The 18,151-nt window shown below is 47.1% G+C and overlaps 2 protein-coding genes and 2 non-coding genes across 4 annotated transcripts; all 4 read left to right on the forward strand.

Annotated features, from left to right (window-relative positions):
- Positions 1-84: 84 nt before the first annotated feature.
- SLC25A38 (solute carrier family 25 member 38) lies at positions 85-8,745 on the forward strand. Its single transcript, XM_005481027.4, is given in 8 exon segments — positions 85-106; positions 109-311; positions 1,282-1,403; positions 1,995-2,079; positions 2,565-2,744; positions 3,180-3,348; positions 3,998-4,164; positions 5,033-8,745. Coding segments are annotated over 8 exon segments (1,053 nt in total). The 5' UTR covers positions 85-102; the 3' UTR covers positions 5,156-8,745.
- A 4,156-nt stretch (positions 8,746-12,901) lies between these two features.
- Positions 12,902-17,566, forward strand: RPSA (ribosomal protein SA). Its single transcript, XM_005481028.3, has 7 exons — positions 12,902-13,043; positions 13,301-13,468; positions 14,377-14,495; positions 15,710-15,955; positions 16,797-16,925; positions 17,168-17,336; positions 17,427-17,566. Exons 1-7 carry the CDS (start codon positions 12,974-12,976, stop codon positions 17,519-17,521), a joined length of 996 nt encoding a protein of 331 aa, XP_005481085.2. The 5' UTR covers positions 12,902-12,973; the 3' UTR covers positions 17,522-17,566.
- On the forward strand, positions 15,064-15,221 carry LOC113460851 (small nucleolar RNA SNORA62/SNORA6 family). The gene has a single exon (XR_003382691.1). It is a non-coding gene; the product is annotated as a small nucleolar RNA SNORA62/SNORA6 family (small nucleolar RNA).
- Positions 16,118-16,276, forward strand: LOC113460850 (small nucleolar RNA SNORA62/SNORA6 family). Its single transcript, XR_003382690.1, has one exon. It is a non-coding gene; the product is annotated as a small nucleolar RNA SNORA62/SNORA6 family (small nucleolar RNA).
- Positions 17,567-18,151: the final 585 nt, after the last annotated feature.

An 18,151-nucleotide genomic window follows, 5' to 3' on the forward strand; every position in this document is an offset into this window, starting at 1 on the left:
CGTAGCCCAGGGGCTGGACCTAGATGAACTTCAGAGATCCATTTCAACCCCTTTACGTTTACGATTCTATGTAGAACGTCCAAAAGCCGTGACAAACACGCGATGCGGGGCAGAAGCGGCGGGATGGGACCCGGCTCCAGGCCGCGGCAGAGCGAGGCCGGGGCGGCCGAAGGGTTACGGGAGGCGCATGCGCCGGGTGGGCGGTGCTCCGGGCGGGGCCGGCTCGGGGCTGGCACGGGGCCGGACCTCGCCGCTGCCCGCCGCGCTCTGGGGCTGCGGGCGGCGCTGGGATGCCGGGCCGGGAGGCGGAGGTACGGCTGCGCCGGGCCGGGCCCGGCCGGGTCGGGTCGCTGCGCCGGGCCCTCCTCGCTCGCTCTGCCGTGGAGAGGCTGGGGCAGCGCCCCCGTGGGAGGCGAGGGGGCTCGCTGCACCCCCTGCGCTGCTGCGCCGTGTTCCGCGGCCTCGGGGGTACGAGGGGACGGGTCCGTGACGGTGGGTCTGGGCGGACCTCGGGGCCACCACTGCTGGCTCGGAGCGTGCCCCACACTGCTCCTGATCTGTCCGTGCTTTCTAGTCTGTCGTGATTCGCGCAGAAACTCGTTCTTCATTAGCAAACACCGTTATATGTTTGTAGTATATAAACCCTCTCTAAACACCTAAAAATCTTCACCCTGCAGTGGGCTCTGTGCCTCCTGCGGTATTATTTCCCGAGAAGTGCCGCTGTGGGCAGCAAAGGCAGCCTCAGCAGAGCAGGCCGTGCGGGGCTTTTGAGTGCGTTTGGGCCGGGTTTGGGTCTGGGTCTGGGCAGGGTTCGGGTCTGGGCAGGGTTTGTGTCTGGCTCTGGGCAGGGTTCCCCGCCAGTGCCTCTGGCAGCGGGGGGACCGCGGTGTGGGCATGGGAGGGAAGGGTTGGAGGTGCTGCCAGCCGAGGTGGATGGGAGTGCGGCCAAGGTACAGGTGGGTGGTGGGAAGGGGACACCTATTTCACTTGCCGTGGCAAAGGGTAGCCTAATGGTGTTCAGAAGACTCTTACCAACCACCGAATATCAGGGAGATTCTGGAACAATCTCTCAGAAAAAGCAGAGAACTCAAAAACCACAAATAAAACTTGATCAGTCTCAGAAAAGGTCTGGAAAAGCTTCCTGTGCCTTAAGCAGCTGACCTTAGCATCTGGGATCAGCACATCTTCTTTCCTATAGCATGCCATGTATTAGCTGAAATGTTTCTTCTTGTGCTATTTTTAATTAAATGGCCATTTAAAGTTCTATTCTTCCTCTTCCAGATGCATCCAGTCCTAAAGGCCTTTGTGTGCGGCTCCATCAGTGGCACTTGTTCCACGCTCCTCTTCCAACCCCTTGACCTGCTGAAAACACGTCTGCAAGCTCTTCAGCCTGCTGTGAATGGGTGAGAGGAGGGGGATGTGTCTGCCTGGAGGTGCTCTGCCATAGGCTTCTGCCTTATTTGCTGGCTGGGGCTTGGAGTTCAGAGTTGTAATCTGGGAAATGAGGCTTTGTAAAAGAGGAGGTGTATTTTTATATTATGGAGAAGGATTGTTATTTTGCTCCAGAAGAACAAAAATATCTGTGAGTGGTTATGAATGCCACTGGAATAAGTTGTAACCTGAACATTTGTTCTCATCTGAGAGACTGGTGTTTGCTGGAGTAGCTACCATGCAGTTTTATGGGGTATCCTCTGCCTGAAAAAAATCCTGTGTGGTTGTCAGGTAATTTTTCATGCATGCAGCTTGCTATTGTCAACCTACAATCTGCTGCTGCTAACAAAGAGAGTGAGCAACTAAAAATGCTAATGGGTGTTACAAGTTGTGAGATACAGAAGGTGATGGAGAAGCCCTGGAAAGATTGACCAAGAAAAGCAGACTGAGATGAGGAAGAGCACCTTGGAGGTGCTGAGTTAATGCACAGATGAGTGAAAGGAGTGGCTGATCTGGCAAGGATCAGAAGCAGGTCATTTCTTCAGTTCCTGTCTTTATTTCAGGTCTGGTCGTGCTGGGATGGTGACGCTGCTCTTTAGGGTTGTTCGTACTGAGAGTATTCTGGGGCTCTGGAAAGGTGTCTCTCCAGTAAGTGGCTGGTTTAACTCTGACCTGTAAAAATAAGTAAATAAATAAGCTTACTGTTTATTGTTTATTAGGTCTGCCTGAATTTAATAGCCAACTCTTGTACAATTATGAGGGAAATGACATAATTAAGATTACATTCTATTTTAAGGAATTAATGTTGTGAGTTTCTTTGATTTGGTTATGACAGTCCTGAGCAGCTGAACATTTGAATACTTTTGCAAATGTGGTGTGGCAACTGCAAGAACTTCATTTTGGTTTGGAATATCTTGTTCCTAGAAAACCGCCATTGAGGAGTGCAATAAATTTGTCTGTTGGTGGCATAAATGATTTCTACCTTATTTTCTCTCCTCAGCATGTTAGCTTTAGTGATATGTTTGTCTTCTACAAAGCTTCCTGTCAAGTTGAACAGTCTCAGAAATGTTTTGTAGTACATTTTGTCTTATATAAGCTTTTCCTTTCTTCATCTGCTTCCGTTTCTCCTGAAGTCCTTTGCAAGATGTATTCCTGGGGTTGGGATTTACTTCAGCACTTTGTACGTGATGAAGCAAAAGTTTCTTGTGGACCGTTCACCCACAGCCCTGGAGTCTGTCTTCCTGGGTGCTGCTGCTCGTGCAGTTTCTGGGATTTGCATGTTGCCAGTGACTGTGGTGAAGACCCGATATGAGGTATGTCTTTACAGTTAGTCCCCTGTTAATGGAGTCACACACCTTCCTTGTGATGCAAAATAATTCCTTCTGCCTGGAGAAGGTTGCTGCACTTGGGTACAGCCAGGAATGTAGCCCTGATTTCACCTCAGTTCACACATTGTGCAGGAAATGAAATTTGGGCAAGAAGATGAAATAGAATTCACCCTAAGATTTCTAAGTTTCAGTTGTATGCAATGTTTGTGTAGCATCTTCCATATGTTACCTCTCTGAAGGATTCTTTTAAAGGCTGAGTTAGGTGAGACCCGGTTTTTGCCTTGGGTTGTCCTCTGTGTTGCCATCTTGGGCATCACATTAAACTCACAATTTGTTTGGATATTATATCCTCAGGGTGTGTGTAGGGCTCCTCGACCTGTGCCTGGCACATGAATGACTGACCTTTGTCTGCTCTTGCAGAGTGGAAGATTTGGCTATGGGAGTGTGTATGGAGCCCTGAAGAGTATCTATCAGACCGAGGGGCCTCGTGGCATGTTCAGTGGGCTCACAGCAACGCTGCTGCGGGACGCGCCCTTCTCTGGCATCTACCTGATGTTCTACACACAGACCAAAAACCTCACACCTCAGGGTGAGGCTGAATGCTGGATGCTGGAGTGGAAAATGTTCCTCTTCTCAGATCCTGCCCTGCAGCTGACAGCCTGCATGCTCTGCTTGTTGCCCTCCACTTCAGAAGTTAAATTAGTCTCCTTTAGGGCTTTGGGTCACTCACTCACTCACTCACTCACTCACTCACTCACTCACTCACATGTGCCTGTGGAGAACTGTAGACCTATAGCTGAGGTCAGTGCAGAAATGGAGAATGGCCGTAAATTGATTGATTGTCTCCATGAAGGCTGATGCATAACTGGGTTAGTGAACAGTTGAAAGACAGGGTGCCTTAAGCACTGCTTGCTGCTTCTGCTTGTCTTGCTTACTGCTCAGTTTCCACTAAACTGAGGCTTCTCTGATATTGGAACTCTCTGGGGCAACTTTTGTACAATTTTTTCTTTTCTGATTTTCTGTCAAATTCAGTTCCCCAGCAAGTAGGGCTTCTTAATAGTTCTAACTTTTGACTAGTAGCCACTTTTCCCCTTGAAAGGTTTCTCTAGCTGCATGGATTTTAACTTCTCTTAGGTTCTGCTGTTGATTTAACCATTCAATGGCTTTCACTTTGTCACACAGCACAAGTGTTCCTGGCCTGAGTGGTGTCTGAGTGCCTTCCCTTTGCTCTGTTGCAGACCAGCTGGATTCAGTGTTCATGCCCTTGCTGAATTTTGGCTGTGGGATCTTGGCGGGGATTTTGGCCTCTTTGGCAACGCAGCCTGCTGATGTCATCAAAACACACATGCAGCTGTCACCCCAAAAGTACCACAGGACAAGCCAGGCCATTGCCTTTATCTACAAGGTGAGGTGAATCCCTTCTGACATGCACAACCACATCCTCAGTTCTGATCCCCTTGCTCAAAGCACAGCTTTGCTGGAGAAGTCATTGCCTTTGAAAGGAGGTGAACAAATGTCAGTGCTTCATCTGCTCTTGCAGTTGGACAATTCAGTGTTGGCATTTTCAAGATGGTGAAGGGGGTCATGCTGTGGTAGACCAAGACTATAGTGTGCAGCAGGAAATGCTGGTTTCAAATACAAACCAGCTACAAAATAATTCCTTGCTCTTTAGGCATCAGAAGAGAAATAAATGCCCAGGTCTTTATTGCAGGAATGTGGTGGAGAAGTAGTCAAAGCCCACCTTTCCCTTCCTGCTGTTAGAAGGGCAGATCTTGGCAGATTCACTCCGTTTCCATATTGAACTCTATTCCTAAGCAGTAATGTGTTTATTTGTGTATGCATTTTTGTGTACCTTTTTTCCCCTCAAATCATAATGTTTCTTGCTTCAATACTTAGAAATCTCAGAATAGCTGAGAGATTTCTGTAAATACGAAGGTCTAAAACAAAGACTAGTTATTTTACTGTAGTGTCTCAAAATGATTACACTCTTGCCTTCTCTTTGTTGGACTTGACTGTGGCTTTCTCCAGCTGTTGTCTCCATCCTGGCCTTTCTTTTTCCCACTCACTGCTCTTTGTGCTTTCCTGGGTAGCCCTGCAGTAGTGCAATGCTACAGGTTCTTCCTAAACACTAAAAGCTGTTTAAGCCTGGGACTTTTAGAGACAGATCTGGGTCTGAGCTGAAATACATCCTGTGCTGTTCTATGTAATAAATGATGAGAAATTAAAGCCCTCTAGGCAGATTGGGATGAACTGCTGTTTATCTCCTGTTGCAGGACTTTGGGCTGGTTGGCTTTTTCCGAGGCGGTGTGCCCCGAGTTCTCAGGCGCACTCTGATGGCAGCAATGGCATGGACGGTGTATGAACAGATGATGGAAAAAATGGGCTTGAAATCCTGACTGAGCTGCATGAGAAAGGACCAGCTTCACTCCTTCTCCCGCTTGTTGTGATCAACTGGCACTGAGGAGTTCCCAGTTCCACAGAGGAATAAGCCTTCCTCAGCCAGGAAGGAAGCCCTTCTGAGACAGGGCATTTGGCCTTTGGGCAAGTAGAGAAAAGGAAGGATTGGATCTTTGTGTTGTTTGATCAATGCATTCCAGAAGGACTGAGCTTGCAGACTGCCATGGGAAATGGCAGGGTTTTCACAGCCTGGTAACTATGCTGAGAAGCCCCTTTTAAAAATAACTCTGTGCTCACCACCTTTATGCAATGAGACAATATTAGACCAAAAGTGTTTGAGGAGAAAACAGTGATGGCAGAACCTGCCAGCCTGTTCCTTGTGGGCATGGCCAGAAAGGCCACAGTGACCACCACCTGATATAGATTCTCCGTCCTCATGTGCTTTATTCTCACAGGGGAGCACTAGGCCCTGGTGGGAAACTGGATGTGTGTCGTGATGCTTGCATTGTGGGCATGGGTGGAAGAGAAATGAAGTGCAGAGGAAAAGCTACAAACATGGTCTCTGCCATCACTTTTGTACTGTGGTTGATCACAGACTAACTGGACCCACCTTGCTGTGTTCTGTGTTATGTTATTGAGCACCTTAACATTCTTGAAATGTCCTTCTGCCTCTACAGCAGAGTTTGCACAGTAATTAAGAAGCATAAGGCACTTTAGAATTGATTGCTACCAAAGTTCTACTTGTTCTCTGAAAAACAAGAAAAGTTGCTGGTCTAACTGCAGCAGAAACACTCAAGTTGGTTTTGTTGGATTTTTAATGCAGTTGTCATAGAGACTTGTTTGCTTCTTATTCTTTATTTGTTAATCCCCGATCAACACCCTCAGTGTGAACTGGTCTTTAGATGTAGCTTTTAGGGCCTTGGCTCATAATGCATAAATGTATAGTGGAAACAGATATAGATACTAGCACTTCAGATATCCCTTAAAACATTGCTGATTGCATGTGGAGTATGCTTTGGTTTGGAAAGAAAAGGTTGCTATTTCTGTAAGCTTTCTCCAAGGTTTGAATCCTGTGGGTGCTTGGTAGCGACCTTTAATTCCCTTAGGGCTCCACACAGACCCTTCCCATTTTCCTGGCTGATCCTTTTCTCTTATCAGGTAGTCCACGTTCGAGTATGCCTGAGTTTAAATACACTTTTCATCCTCTGTGCCTTCTTATTCTTTCCTGCTGTGTTACTCAGACCTCACAGTGTGTGCCAGGTGCAGCCTGATCCCCCCCTCCACTTGTGCCTCTGTGATGGGTTGGGTCCCTTGCAGCTCTGTTAGCATAGCCATGAAGCTGGTGTGGAAGTGTGCATCCTGTTCTGTAGTGCCTTGCAGAAGACTTAGCTTTGGCTTTTATTTTCTTAAATATCTAAGGATACTGCAATTCACTTTGGAACCAGAGCACCTGTCTCTAAACCTGAGGATACAAAACTGTAGCTGTATGAACAACCAGTGCTACCTACCTGTTGTTCATAAATTTTAAATTGTATTTTGGACAGTCACTGCCTGCCCAGGCAACTTCCCGAGTGCAAGAACAGAGGGGATGTGGGATGTGTTCCTTACCAGATTTCAACTCCAAGAATGCTTGATGACTGATGTAAAAGTTGAGGGAAGTGTAAGAGGACAGAATGGAGGCTTGGAAAGTGCTGCCTGTTTTCAGACTCAGCCCATCTGTGAGGGGAGGCTGGTGCTCTGCAGTGCAGAAGTCTCCAAGAATGGTGGTGGAGGGTTCTGTGTGCACATCTATGTGTTAGCAACAGAGCCCTGCATCAAATCAGGCATGTGGCACGTTATTGGCTAAATCCTAAGTGTGAACACCTGTTCCTTTCTTTTGCTGCTCCTTCTGCCCTTAGTGACCAGAACTTGTGAGAGTGCATGAAACCCTGGTAACTGCACATCCTGCTTGTTTGCTATCCTGAGCACTACTGTCACACAGTCTGGGATTGCTGACCTGGCAGAATAAGGTGGCAATCAGATGAGTTACCTCATTTGTCCTTTATTCCCCTGTGTATGGGATCAAGCCAGAATTGTGCTGGAGCCTGAATTTATTTATTTGGTGCTTTATAAATCTGGTGTGTGAGTTGGATCTGTTGAACATCCTGGGCTGTGGCAGCCAAGTGCAGTGTGTGGGGTCACCTGCAAGGTTCTTCACACATATTTCATTCCTGGTTTAGCAGTGCCAAAGCAATGAGCAACCTGTGCAGACAGAAACTTAAGCTCTTAAAAATGAGGCAGGCAAGCAAAGAATGCGAGGTAATCTGGAATTAAATAAAGTCCTCAACAGAAACCTGAATTTCAGGAACACTTTGGTGGCTTTTATGTCTCTGTACTTCTCCCTGGTCAAGTAACAAAAGAAGTAGAGAGTTTATTTCCATGTGCTAATGTTTTAAGGTCTACTGTGAGGTTGTTTGTTTGTTTGTTTGTTTGTTTGTTTGTTTTAATCGGGCCTAAAGCAGTGTTAGCTTTTACTTTGGGAAGGTTTTTCCATTCTGCTCTGGTGCTTTGTTATTGGAGAAGAGTGAAAAACTGTATGGTTTTTGGCTTGTGGATTAACCTGGGCTCCTCTGGGTTTAAGAAACAGAGAATCTAAACTGCACTGTGTTTTATCTACCATGAGTGCTGCAAATCCAAAAGCTTGTCTACTTGTGAGTTGGGGAGAATGAATTCTGTGATGCAAGCTTGTTTGTTTCCCTTTGTTATTTCTTTTGACAGCTTTCATATATGGGAGAAGGGAAAGCCTGAAGTTCTGCTTCACTCTGTTCTGAAAGCTTTATCACATGGTCAGGCAGAAGACTATTTCTCAGCTCTGATCCTTACTGTCCTTCACCCTTTTGCCTCTTCAAAAACATTCTGTTTCTGAAGTGATTTTTTGAAGTTTCTTCTTGATAGCTATAGCAAGTCAAGACAATCAAGTGCATGGACTTGAAGTTTAGATGTATTCCCCTTGAGGTTTAATGCTTATACTTAACAGCAAATTGTCACTGTACAGCCTAAAGGTAAAGAAAATAAAATAAAATAAAAGATCTGGACAGAGGTAGTTAATCACCTACCTCCATTGTGCCAGCAGTTCAGCACTAACAGTCTTGTCAGATAATCATTTCTAAAGCCATCTTGGCTTGGATTCCAGAGACAAGGGTGTGCTCCCTCTGTGCACTTCAGGATGGCAGTGGGATCCCTCTTGGAATGACCTCTGGTGCTGGCAGTGCACTGTTCTGCATGCATTGTCTCTGCTTGCCCCTGCAGCTGTGGCTAAGGACACAGCTGGCTGGCATGTTGAGGTAGGCAGTGTTTAAGTGAGTTGTAAGGACACAAGAGAAATAGTCTGATTATTCATGCTTTAGAAACTTTGTTTCCACTTCTCCTGTGTGATGATTTGTTTGGGTTTTTTCTCTCAGTCTCCTCAGAACTGGAGCTTTGAAACATTGCATAGCTTTGAGTATTGTGAGTCTATATAGTATGTATCTATATAAAATATTTATGTGAAAAGATGTAATATATGTTTTTATTAAAAACTGGTTGCTAAAATTAAGGATGTAATCTCTTCAGTGTTTCTTTTAAAGAACCCAAACAGACATGCCCCAAACTGATTAAATGCACAAGGGATTGGAGGGAGTAGAGACTTAAGAAGGCAAAAGGAGTTTCCCATGAGGACAGGACTGTTGCATGTGTTCAGAGCCCATAAAAGGCAAGGAATATTCTCTTTTTCTGTGGTGTATAATATGCACAGGTTGTGCTAGTACAACCTAAATCAACTTTGCTTAAACGGAGAAACCACACAACACTGGGGAATGTTGTGTTTTACACAGCTTCCTCTGCCTGCCTGCTGTGTGTAAAGACAGATGGCTGTTGAATCCCTGTACTAGCTGGTGAAATACCTGCCTTCAGGACAGTGGGGTTTTAAGCTCTCCAGGGAGAAACTGTTTTTAGTCTCCTGCTGAACACGTTTCTGCTACTCAGGCAGTCTGATCTCAGCAGGGGACCAGAAATTGTGCCTGGGACACAATTGTCTCCTGCAAGGCATAATGCAAGGGAATGCTGGATTGCTGGAATCTCCTCTTGCTGTCACAGTATGGTCCTGGGATTCAATGGCAGGCAGGTTGTGCTAAGCAAAACATTGTTGATAGTGAGATGTGCACCTCCAGATGTGAAGATCCCAAGCCTCGTTACTTGCTTAGATAATACGTTCTCACATGGAGGGTTATCTGTGTGTGGCAGACCTACCAGACAGTGCTGAGGTGTGGCCTTGTGCCAGCTGAGCCTAAATTGCTTGTGCAGGTTCCTGGTAGCAAGTTAGGCCTGGGATAGTGCCTGCTCCTGCACACAGGGCTCCCCAGAGCTCTCCTGCTGCCTTGAAGAACCACTTCCTGTGTAGTGGGTGTTGGCATCCACGCTGCTGACAGCTGCCCCAGCTGTGAGAAGAGATAGCAGACAAGATCCCTAACCCTTCTGGGTGATAGAAGGTGGGGAAGATTGAAAGTTTAAAGGTTTTAACAAAACATTGAGTTACAGGTCTCCCTCATTAAAAATGGGCAAACGTTTTGCTTGCTTTTTTAATTTCAATGAGTTTGGTGTCACACATAACCACTGATGCCAGAATTGCACAGAAAAGATTCCTCATCCCACACAGGCATATATATATGTGTGTACTTTTGTGAACTCCATGTGGGTTTCTTGAATATGCTTATCCCTTCTGGCTTTGGTGCTTATTTCAAAATAGCAAGATGATTTTCCACATTGCAGTTGCTTAATTTGTAATTTTAGCACTGTAAAATGCTTTAGTAGTCTTTATCATAATGCATTAAGGAGTTTTAGTAAAAATGACAAAATCCCAATGAGAGGTTAAAATGTGACCTCTGCAAGTTTTTGTAACAGGCATTAGGCAATTCTAACTTTGTAGAACTAGAAATAAATGTGCCAAAACATGTTTTCCCAAAACGTGTGAGAAGTAATAACAAACCTTTAAAACACAAGCCAAAATGCAATTTAAAGGGAGGCACACTGAAAGTGGGTTGATCTTCACAGCTCTTCTTTGCCTTCTCCAGGGTGCTACACAATCTCTCGGGTGACACCCCCATTGACATGTTTGGTGGGATAGATACTGCATGTCCTCCCCAGACACACAACCCAACCCCTTCATTGCAGGGCCTGTCCTGGCAGCACAGAACACCTCCTCTGCAGCCCTGTGAGGAGCCCTCTCTCCCAGCACTGGGGCCCTGGTACAGCCCCCTGCTCAGAGGCTTCTGGCCAGGGCTGCTGCTCTGCTGCAGCTGGGCTGGCTGGCTGGCAGATGCTCTTTCTGGGGCTTTGTGACCACCCCAGGCACCTACTTGAGGTCCTCAGTGTAGCCCCCAAAGGCTGGTGGTAGCTCAGTGACACTTCTTTCTGCCCCAAGTCCCCCTGGCTCTTCAGGAGGGCCGGTGCCTCAAATCCACCTTTCCTGGCTTTGCTTGCTGCAGAGCAAGGCTATTCCCAGGAGCTGCCAGCAGCTCTGCATGTAATTGTGTAACAGAGTTCAGTGTGAACTTTGGACAAAGGAAACCTTGGCTAAAACATGTGATAAGATAGATACACTTTCACTTGAGGGACATGTCCATTAGTAACAGATTATTTTAAACTGTCTCAGCATGCAGATAAAAAAATAAAGGCAAGCTTTCAAGTTATTTAAGAAAATAATTAGAAATACTTTATTGTCCAGCTTCATCACCACTTTTCCAAATCATCTCATGGGCTGTGGGCCTCATGTACCAGAAAGGGCCCATAAGCGTAACAATAAAAAATAAATGAAGTATTAGTGATGCCAAAGGAGTCTATAACACTGACCAGTGGCACTCTTTTGATAACATCATACTTTCTGCAAGATTCAATACTAAATTTACAATCATTATGTTCAATACATTTTTAATACAGATGGGTTTCAACTGTGCAGAAGAACTCTCCAGGCAAAATCCATTACCCACAGCATGGTGACATCACCACCACCTCTTCTCTTCCTTCCCAAGCTAATATTCACCCTGCTCCTGTCTCCTCAGGAGAGACACAGCTTGTACTCAGCCCCATCAGCTCTCACCATCCACAGTGCACTTACCCACGTGCCACAGACGTCTGTAATCTCTCAGGCAGTAACAGATCACACTCTGGCTGAGGGCACACTAACCTGTTGCTGAGTTTCATTTTACCTACTTTGTCACCACCATGTGGCAAATGTTTGAATTACTCTCTTACAGCATATGCTACAGCTGATTTTGTAATCTCTCTAATTAACACCACCTAATAAGCACAAAGAAAAGAAGGATAGAGAGCCATTTTCCAGCAGAAAAAGAACATACATGAGATGATGTTGTAACCTGCTACTTGGGCAACTCTTCCCTAGAGTAACTCAGGGCTCAGACATGGAAAAGGAGAGTCCAGGCCCAGTCATACTGATGTGGTTATATGAGGTTAAAATAGAAGGGAGAAAACTAAAGGAGCACTGTTGTTGGAAAGATGTGAAGATGAATTATCCCTTGCAGAAGGCACTGGCAATAGTATTTGCACAGTCCAGAAATCTGTCCAGAAATGTATCCAGATGTTGATGATAGCAAGCATAGCAAAGTAAGTATCACTACTTTTTTTTTTCTAGAGATTCCTTTCTCAGGCCTATATCTGAGAATAGGACAAGGAAAATGAGAAAGACCATGAAGATTCTTAAATCTCATCACTTTCTGTGGTTTTTTAAAAGCAAACAACAAGAAAATCCTAAACGCAACAACACACACACACAAAAAAGGGGCAAGTACCACAAGAATGTCTACGGCAGAACAAGGATGTGTAAGTTCGGTGTCAATTTCAAGTCTTTTTACTGTCATTTCTGCAAAGGACAGGAACAGCCTTGGCTGCTCAAGCTCTCCTGCGTGGTGCCAGAGCCGTGCCCCTGCAGGGAGGGGACATTGGGTGCAGAGAAGATGCTGCAGCTCCTTAGAAGCTTTCCCCCACAGCAGGTAATTTAGAGCCTAGATATAATCCATGAAATAATCACCAGCCCTAAGAGCATATATTTCACTTTCAGCAGGAAAATGGAATTGTAAAATGTTTAAAATAAATCTTTGCTTTCTGTTCCCTTCAGGACCTCAAAAACAGCCTGGATGTTGCTTGGAGCAAAAGCATCAGGATGCTGTGAAGCAGCTCCAGACTGACAGAACCACAGAATCAGTTCAGTTGGAGAAGGCCTCTGAGATCCTGGAGTCCAAGCCATGAGCAAACACCAGCTTGTCAACCAGACCCTGGCACTGAGTGCTTCGTCCAGTCTTCCCTTACACACCTCCCGGGACGGGACGGGACGGTGACTCCACCACCTCCCCGGGCGGCCCATTCCAAAGTCTAATCACTCCATCGGTGAAGAAATTCCTCCTAATGTCCAACCTAAACCTCCTCTGGTGAAACCAGAGTCCTCCCGCCCCGTCGCTGGCTGACAGGGACAAGATGCCGGTCCCACCTGGCTACACCCTCCTTTCCGGCAGCCATAAAGAGCGGTAAGGGGTCACCCCTGAGCCTCCTTTTCTCTGGGCTAAACACCCTCAGCTCCCCCAGCCGCTCCTCACAGGACTCACACTGCAGACCCTTCACCAGCTTTTTTCCCCTTCTCTGGATCCGCAATCCCACAAATCCCACGAGCTTCGTTCAGAGCCGGCGTCGGGAAGGGGCCGGAGCGGCGGGCGCGGCCCGGGGATGCCAGGGAGGCGTGGCCGCCGCGGAGCCTCGCCCCCGAGGCGCTCTATTGGCTGCCGAGCCTATATATGGCCGTCAGTGGGGGGCGGGTTCTCTTTCGGCTCCGCGCCGCCCGGGCCTCCACACGGCGTTGTCAGCGTGAGTCGGGGCCGCCGGGCGGGGGGCGCGGGGGCGGCGGGGACGCCTTCCCCGCCCTGCGATAGCACCGGGGGCCACTGTGCATCCGCCGCACCGCCGGCGGCCGGGCTGAGCCGGGCCAGGCCAGGCCGGGCCGGGCTGCGGGGAAGGCCGAGGCCTGCCGCTTGTAGCGCGGGAGGCGGCCCAAGATGGCGGCCGGGGCGGCCAGACCTCGTGGCGCGTCCCCGCCGGACTGAGCCGCGTCCCTGTGACCGCAGGTTCCCTGTCGTTGCTTCCCAAGGGAAACCCCACAATGTCCGGAGGCCTCGATGTCCTGCAGATGAAGGAGGAGGATGTCCTCAAATTCCTCGCTGCCGGGACCCACCTGGGAGGTACCAACCTGGACTTCCAGATGGAGCAGTACATCTACAAAAGGAAGAGCGATGGTAAATAGGCGGGATGGGTGGCCCGGGTTGGGCAGCTGGGATCTTGTGGGCACATCTGGGACGAGCAGAAAAGCGCTAGCGCTTGATCTCTTTAGCATGGTTTCCCCATGGCCTATGCATACCAGTTTTAACTCAAAGTAGAATAAAATACTGATTTTGGAACAATTGTACTAGTTCTTGACTATCTTGATCTTTAATTTGGTAAATCAATCACACCTGGTTTCAGTAATTTTGCTAGTTCTTTACTACATTAATAAAACGGTTTTAGTATCTCAGTAACGATTTCTCCTTGTTTGTATTGGTCTTAAATATAAGCTGTCCTGTTTACAAGATTAAAATTCATATGAGAACTAGGTTTTTGATAATAAATGCTGGAAGTGTGTGGCATTAGAACCATAAGGGGAGAATTTTCTTTAGGATAGCTTTCCATTAGCTAGAATGAGACTAGAGTGTCATTATTTCATAAAGGACATTAAGGTGATTGAGCATGTACAGAGAAGGGCAGCAAAGCTTTTGAAAGATTCAGAAAATGTCATGAAGAATGACTGAAGGAGCTGTATTTGTTTAGTCTTAAGAAAAAGCAGCTCGGGGATCTCACTGCTCTCCACAGCTGCCTGAAAGAAAGAGTCACCCTTTTCTGGCTGCCAGCAGTGAGAGGACTCGAGGAAATGGGCTTAAGATAAGATAAGGGAGATTCAGATTAGATAATATAAAAAAAAATTCACTGCTTGGATGGTCAGACAGGTGGAATAGGTTGCCCAGTTGTGTTTGAGGAACCTGAATACAATGCTGATTCTATGAATTTTGGAGTAACCACAGCCATGTGGCAGGTTTAATGGCAGAGGAGTGCTATCCTGTTTTAGGATCTTTTATTTGCTGGTTCCTCTAAAGCCTTTTGTTGCTGGCAGGTATTTACATCATCAATCTGAAGAGGACCTGGGAAAAGCTGCTCCTGGCAGCTCGTGCCATTGTTGCCATTGAGAACCCAGCTGATGTGAGCGTCATTTCTTCCAGGAACACTGGACAGGTATGGATATCAGGAAGCCTGCAGTCTTGGGAGCAGGACTCCCTTGCCTTGCATGCATCACTGCCTGCCAGTGACAGCTTGGTGATAATAGGCAATAACACCAGTTTTGACTGTAGGAGTGCTTTCTATAAACATGGTTTTTGTGTTGCACTTGGCAGCTTTAAACAGATTCGTTAAAACCCACTCCCCATTTCCAGGCATTTGATAACTTGTTTTTCTTCCATATCCTTCTTCCTGTTGGATTTCTGTCATATTAGTGGTCAGTCCCCTGGTGATCCCTTCCTCCCAGAGCTACTGTGTTTAATTGGTAGTGATTTTCTGGGGACAGTAAGCCCCTGCGATGAAAGTTGTCAAAGAAGAAATTTTCTATCATTGAGCAAGGTATAGTAGCCAGTATATTTGTAATTTTGACTCTTAAATTAGCAAAAGTGTTCTGTTGTAGAAGGTGATAACCTTTAATTAGTCACTGGAGTTTGTGAGGTTAGGTTGTTCAGGTAACTGCAGGTGGGGCCACAGACGTATAGGGAGATTCAGGGGTAGATTTCTGAAGGAAAAAAGGTGGGCTTAATGTGCACACTATTAAAGCTTGATGCTGAGGTCAGTTTCTGGCCAGTGAGCTCTCAAGTGTCGGAAGTGTGCGACAGCAAAGGATGGCAGGGTTTTCGCTAACCCCAGGAGAGGGGCTCCCTCTAGGATTGGAGTTTGATAGTAGGCCCTGCCACATGCCTGACAGGTTGGAAGCTGTTGAAATTAAATGAGAACTGCCAACTGCAATTTCAAGGCACAAAGTTACAATTTGTGTGTATTTGTTACTGAGTTTTTGTGTACTTGAAGTTCCTGAATAACAAAAAGATGTAGAAATAATAAAAGAAAACCTGCTTTGCTTTTTTTGTAAGCTTTTTGTTTAATTCACCCTTCCCTGATTTGATTATGAGAATTTAGAGTAGAGCTTGCCAATAACTTGGGGGGAAGAGAAGGCTTTCTTTAATTTTCTTACTGTTTTTAAACTCATGGTGTAGCTCTTTTCAATAACATTTTTATTTTGTCTCTTTCTGAGGTGGTGAGCCCTGATTTCACAGGAATGGAAACAAATAGTTCAGTTAAATTTCATGCAAATTCACTGGCACTGCCTGGAGGATGTGGCTGAAATGCACTTTTCTGGTTTTGATGAAATACAGTTTTCCTGTTTCACCTGAGCTGTGTCCCTTTTGCAGCGTGCAGTCCTGAAGTTCGCTGCTGCCACTGGGGCTACTCCCATTGCCGGGCGCTTCACCCCTGGCACCTTCACAAACCAGATCCAAGCAGCTTTCCGTGAGCCGCGGCTCCTGGTGGTGACGGACCCGCGGGCGGATCACCAGCCCCTGACCGAGGCATCCTACGTGAACATCCCCACCATCGCCCTGTGCAACACGGACTCCCCGCTGCGCTACGTGGATATCGCCATTCCCTGCAATAACAAGGTAACGCCTCCCTGCGGTGCTCCCGTCAGCTTCCTCCGGAGCGTGCCGTGCGCTTCCAAGATGGATGCTTTCTGCAAGGGAGGGTTGGCTCGTGGCTCACGTGTACCTTGGGGAAATGAGCTAATGAATGTCTATTGCAGGTGGGTGGGGAGGAGAAAATAAACTGCACACAGTTGGAGCTTGGAGCTGAGGCTGGTTTCTGGCCAAGGAACTCTCAAGTGTAGGACGTGTGCTATAGTAACCTGGCAGGATTTTTCGCTGACGCCATGAGGGTCTTTGTGACCCAATGAGTGGAGTTTGATAGTCATTCTTGCCACAGATCATGAATATGAATGAAAGATAATATGAACTCCTGGAGAAACTTCTCTGAGACATTACCTTGGCAGAAATCACCTGAAAGGTAAAGTCTGGGAAGATGAGAATCTATCTTAGATCTCTATCGAAGTATCAGTCAACAAAACTAATGTAAGCCACATGTGAGGATGTGTGTAAGCTTTGTTTATTTTGTCAAGTTTTCAGTTTCTTCATTCTTGATATGTGGTGAACATCATCCCTCTCTTTTGGATGAGACTCAACATGAGGGTGATGAGCAATGTGAAACTCCATAACAGGAGACTTACTTGAGGCTGTGATGTAATGGCATCATGATTTCTGCAGAGACCTGAAAATGTCACTGGAAACTTGAAAAGTTACCTTTTTTTTTCATGTTCAAGTACTTAAGTCTGGCATTGGCAAGTAATGTCTTTCACCAAGCACAAGCTTGGGGTACAGATAGGTCTGCTGCTCTTTCTGGAAAGGTTTAGCTTTACAGCCAGCTCTTGTCTACTTTCTTGTGTTCCAGGGAGCGCACTCGGTGGGCCTGATGTGGTGGATGCTGGCTCGGGAGGTGCTGCGCATGCGTGGCACCATCTCCCGTGAGCACCCGTGGGAAGTCATGCCTGACTTGTACTTCTACAGGGATCCCGAGGAGGTAGGAATCATCATGGCAGGGAGTGTGTCTGTCTGGGATGTTCTGCTTGTGCTCATATCCCATGGTCCCGTGTGTCTGCTGTCATGGACAGGTTTTGCTAGTGTAATGATGGCACTTCACACTCTGCTGTGGTGGTTGGTTAATTGTATTCCCAGTTGGTACCTGTTGCCTGGTACTTGAAAGTGAGTGTTGTGTTCCGGGATGTGTTCCTGGGAGACTCAGGCTGGGCTCTTCCATTGCAGATTGAAAAGGAGGAGCAGGCAGCTGCTGAGAAAGCAGTCACAAAGGAGGAATTCCAGACTGAATGGACAGCCCCAGCACCTGAATTCACTGCTCCTCCTCAGCCTGAGGTTGCAGATTGGTCTGAGGGAGTGCAGGTCCCATCTGTGCCCATCCAGCAGTTCCCCACAGGTCAGTTCAGGGAGTGTCTGTGGGGAGGAGTGGGGGTGTCGTGGGTGGAAGGAGCTGGGGAAGCACTAAGTGTTGTGTTTGTGATTGCAGAGGACTGGAGTGCCCAGCCTGCCACCGAGGACTGGTCAGCAGCTCCCACTGCCCAGGCTACTGAGTGGGTTGGCACTGCCACGGAATGGTCTTAACTTCAGCCCTGCTGTACTGTGAGAGAAATAAAGGCTGGTTTAGTACGTGCTGTGCTGGTGCTGCGTTTGTAAAGTTGCTGGCTGGTGACACGTGGGTAGCATGGGACACGGTCCTCAGGCAAGAGAGGGCATGCCTGTTACACCCTTTTAAATGGAGCTGGGGGCTGTGGGCTTTGTCCCTGCCTGCAGCAGCTCACTGGATTGTCCCTCCTGTCTTTCTCAGTGTGTGAAGCTGGTCTCACATTCCTGCCTTCCCTGGCTCTGCCCCGGTGAGGAGGCAGCAGTGTGTGCTCAGGCAGAGCAGTTTGCTTTCGGTTTTCCTTTTTTAATAGCGGCTGTCTGGGTCCACCTAAATGATTTTGTTGCTCTGCCTGAGGTTTCACAAGTTTGCAGGATGAGGGTGGTTCTGGGGACCAGATGTGGGTGGTGCCTGACTGAACAGTGTGGTGAACAGAGTCCTTGAGTTGGGAGCTGCTCCTCTGATGGAATCCTAGCTTTAGCATCAGTATTGCCAGTTCCTTCCTCAAAAATACTGCAGTAATGTTCAGGAAAAAAACATATTCATTCATCTGCTTTAGTTCTTAAAGATTATATTGCTGTGGTTATTAGCAATAATGGGAGGTAGACCAA

Source organism: Zonotrichia albicollis, chromosome 1 (genome assembly GCF_047830755.1).
Source record: "Zonotrichia albicollis isolate bZonAlb1 chromosome 1, bZonAlb1.hap1, whole genome shotgun sequence".
Taxonomy (NCBI): Eukaryota; Metazoa; Chordata; class Aves; order Passeriformes; family Passerellidae; genus Zonotrichia; species Zonotrichia albicollis.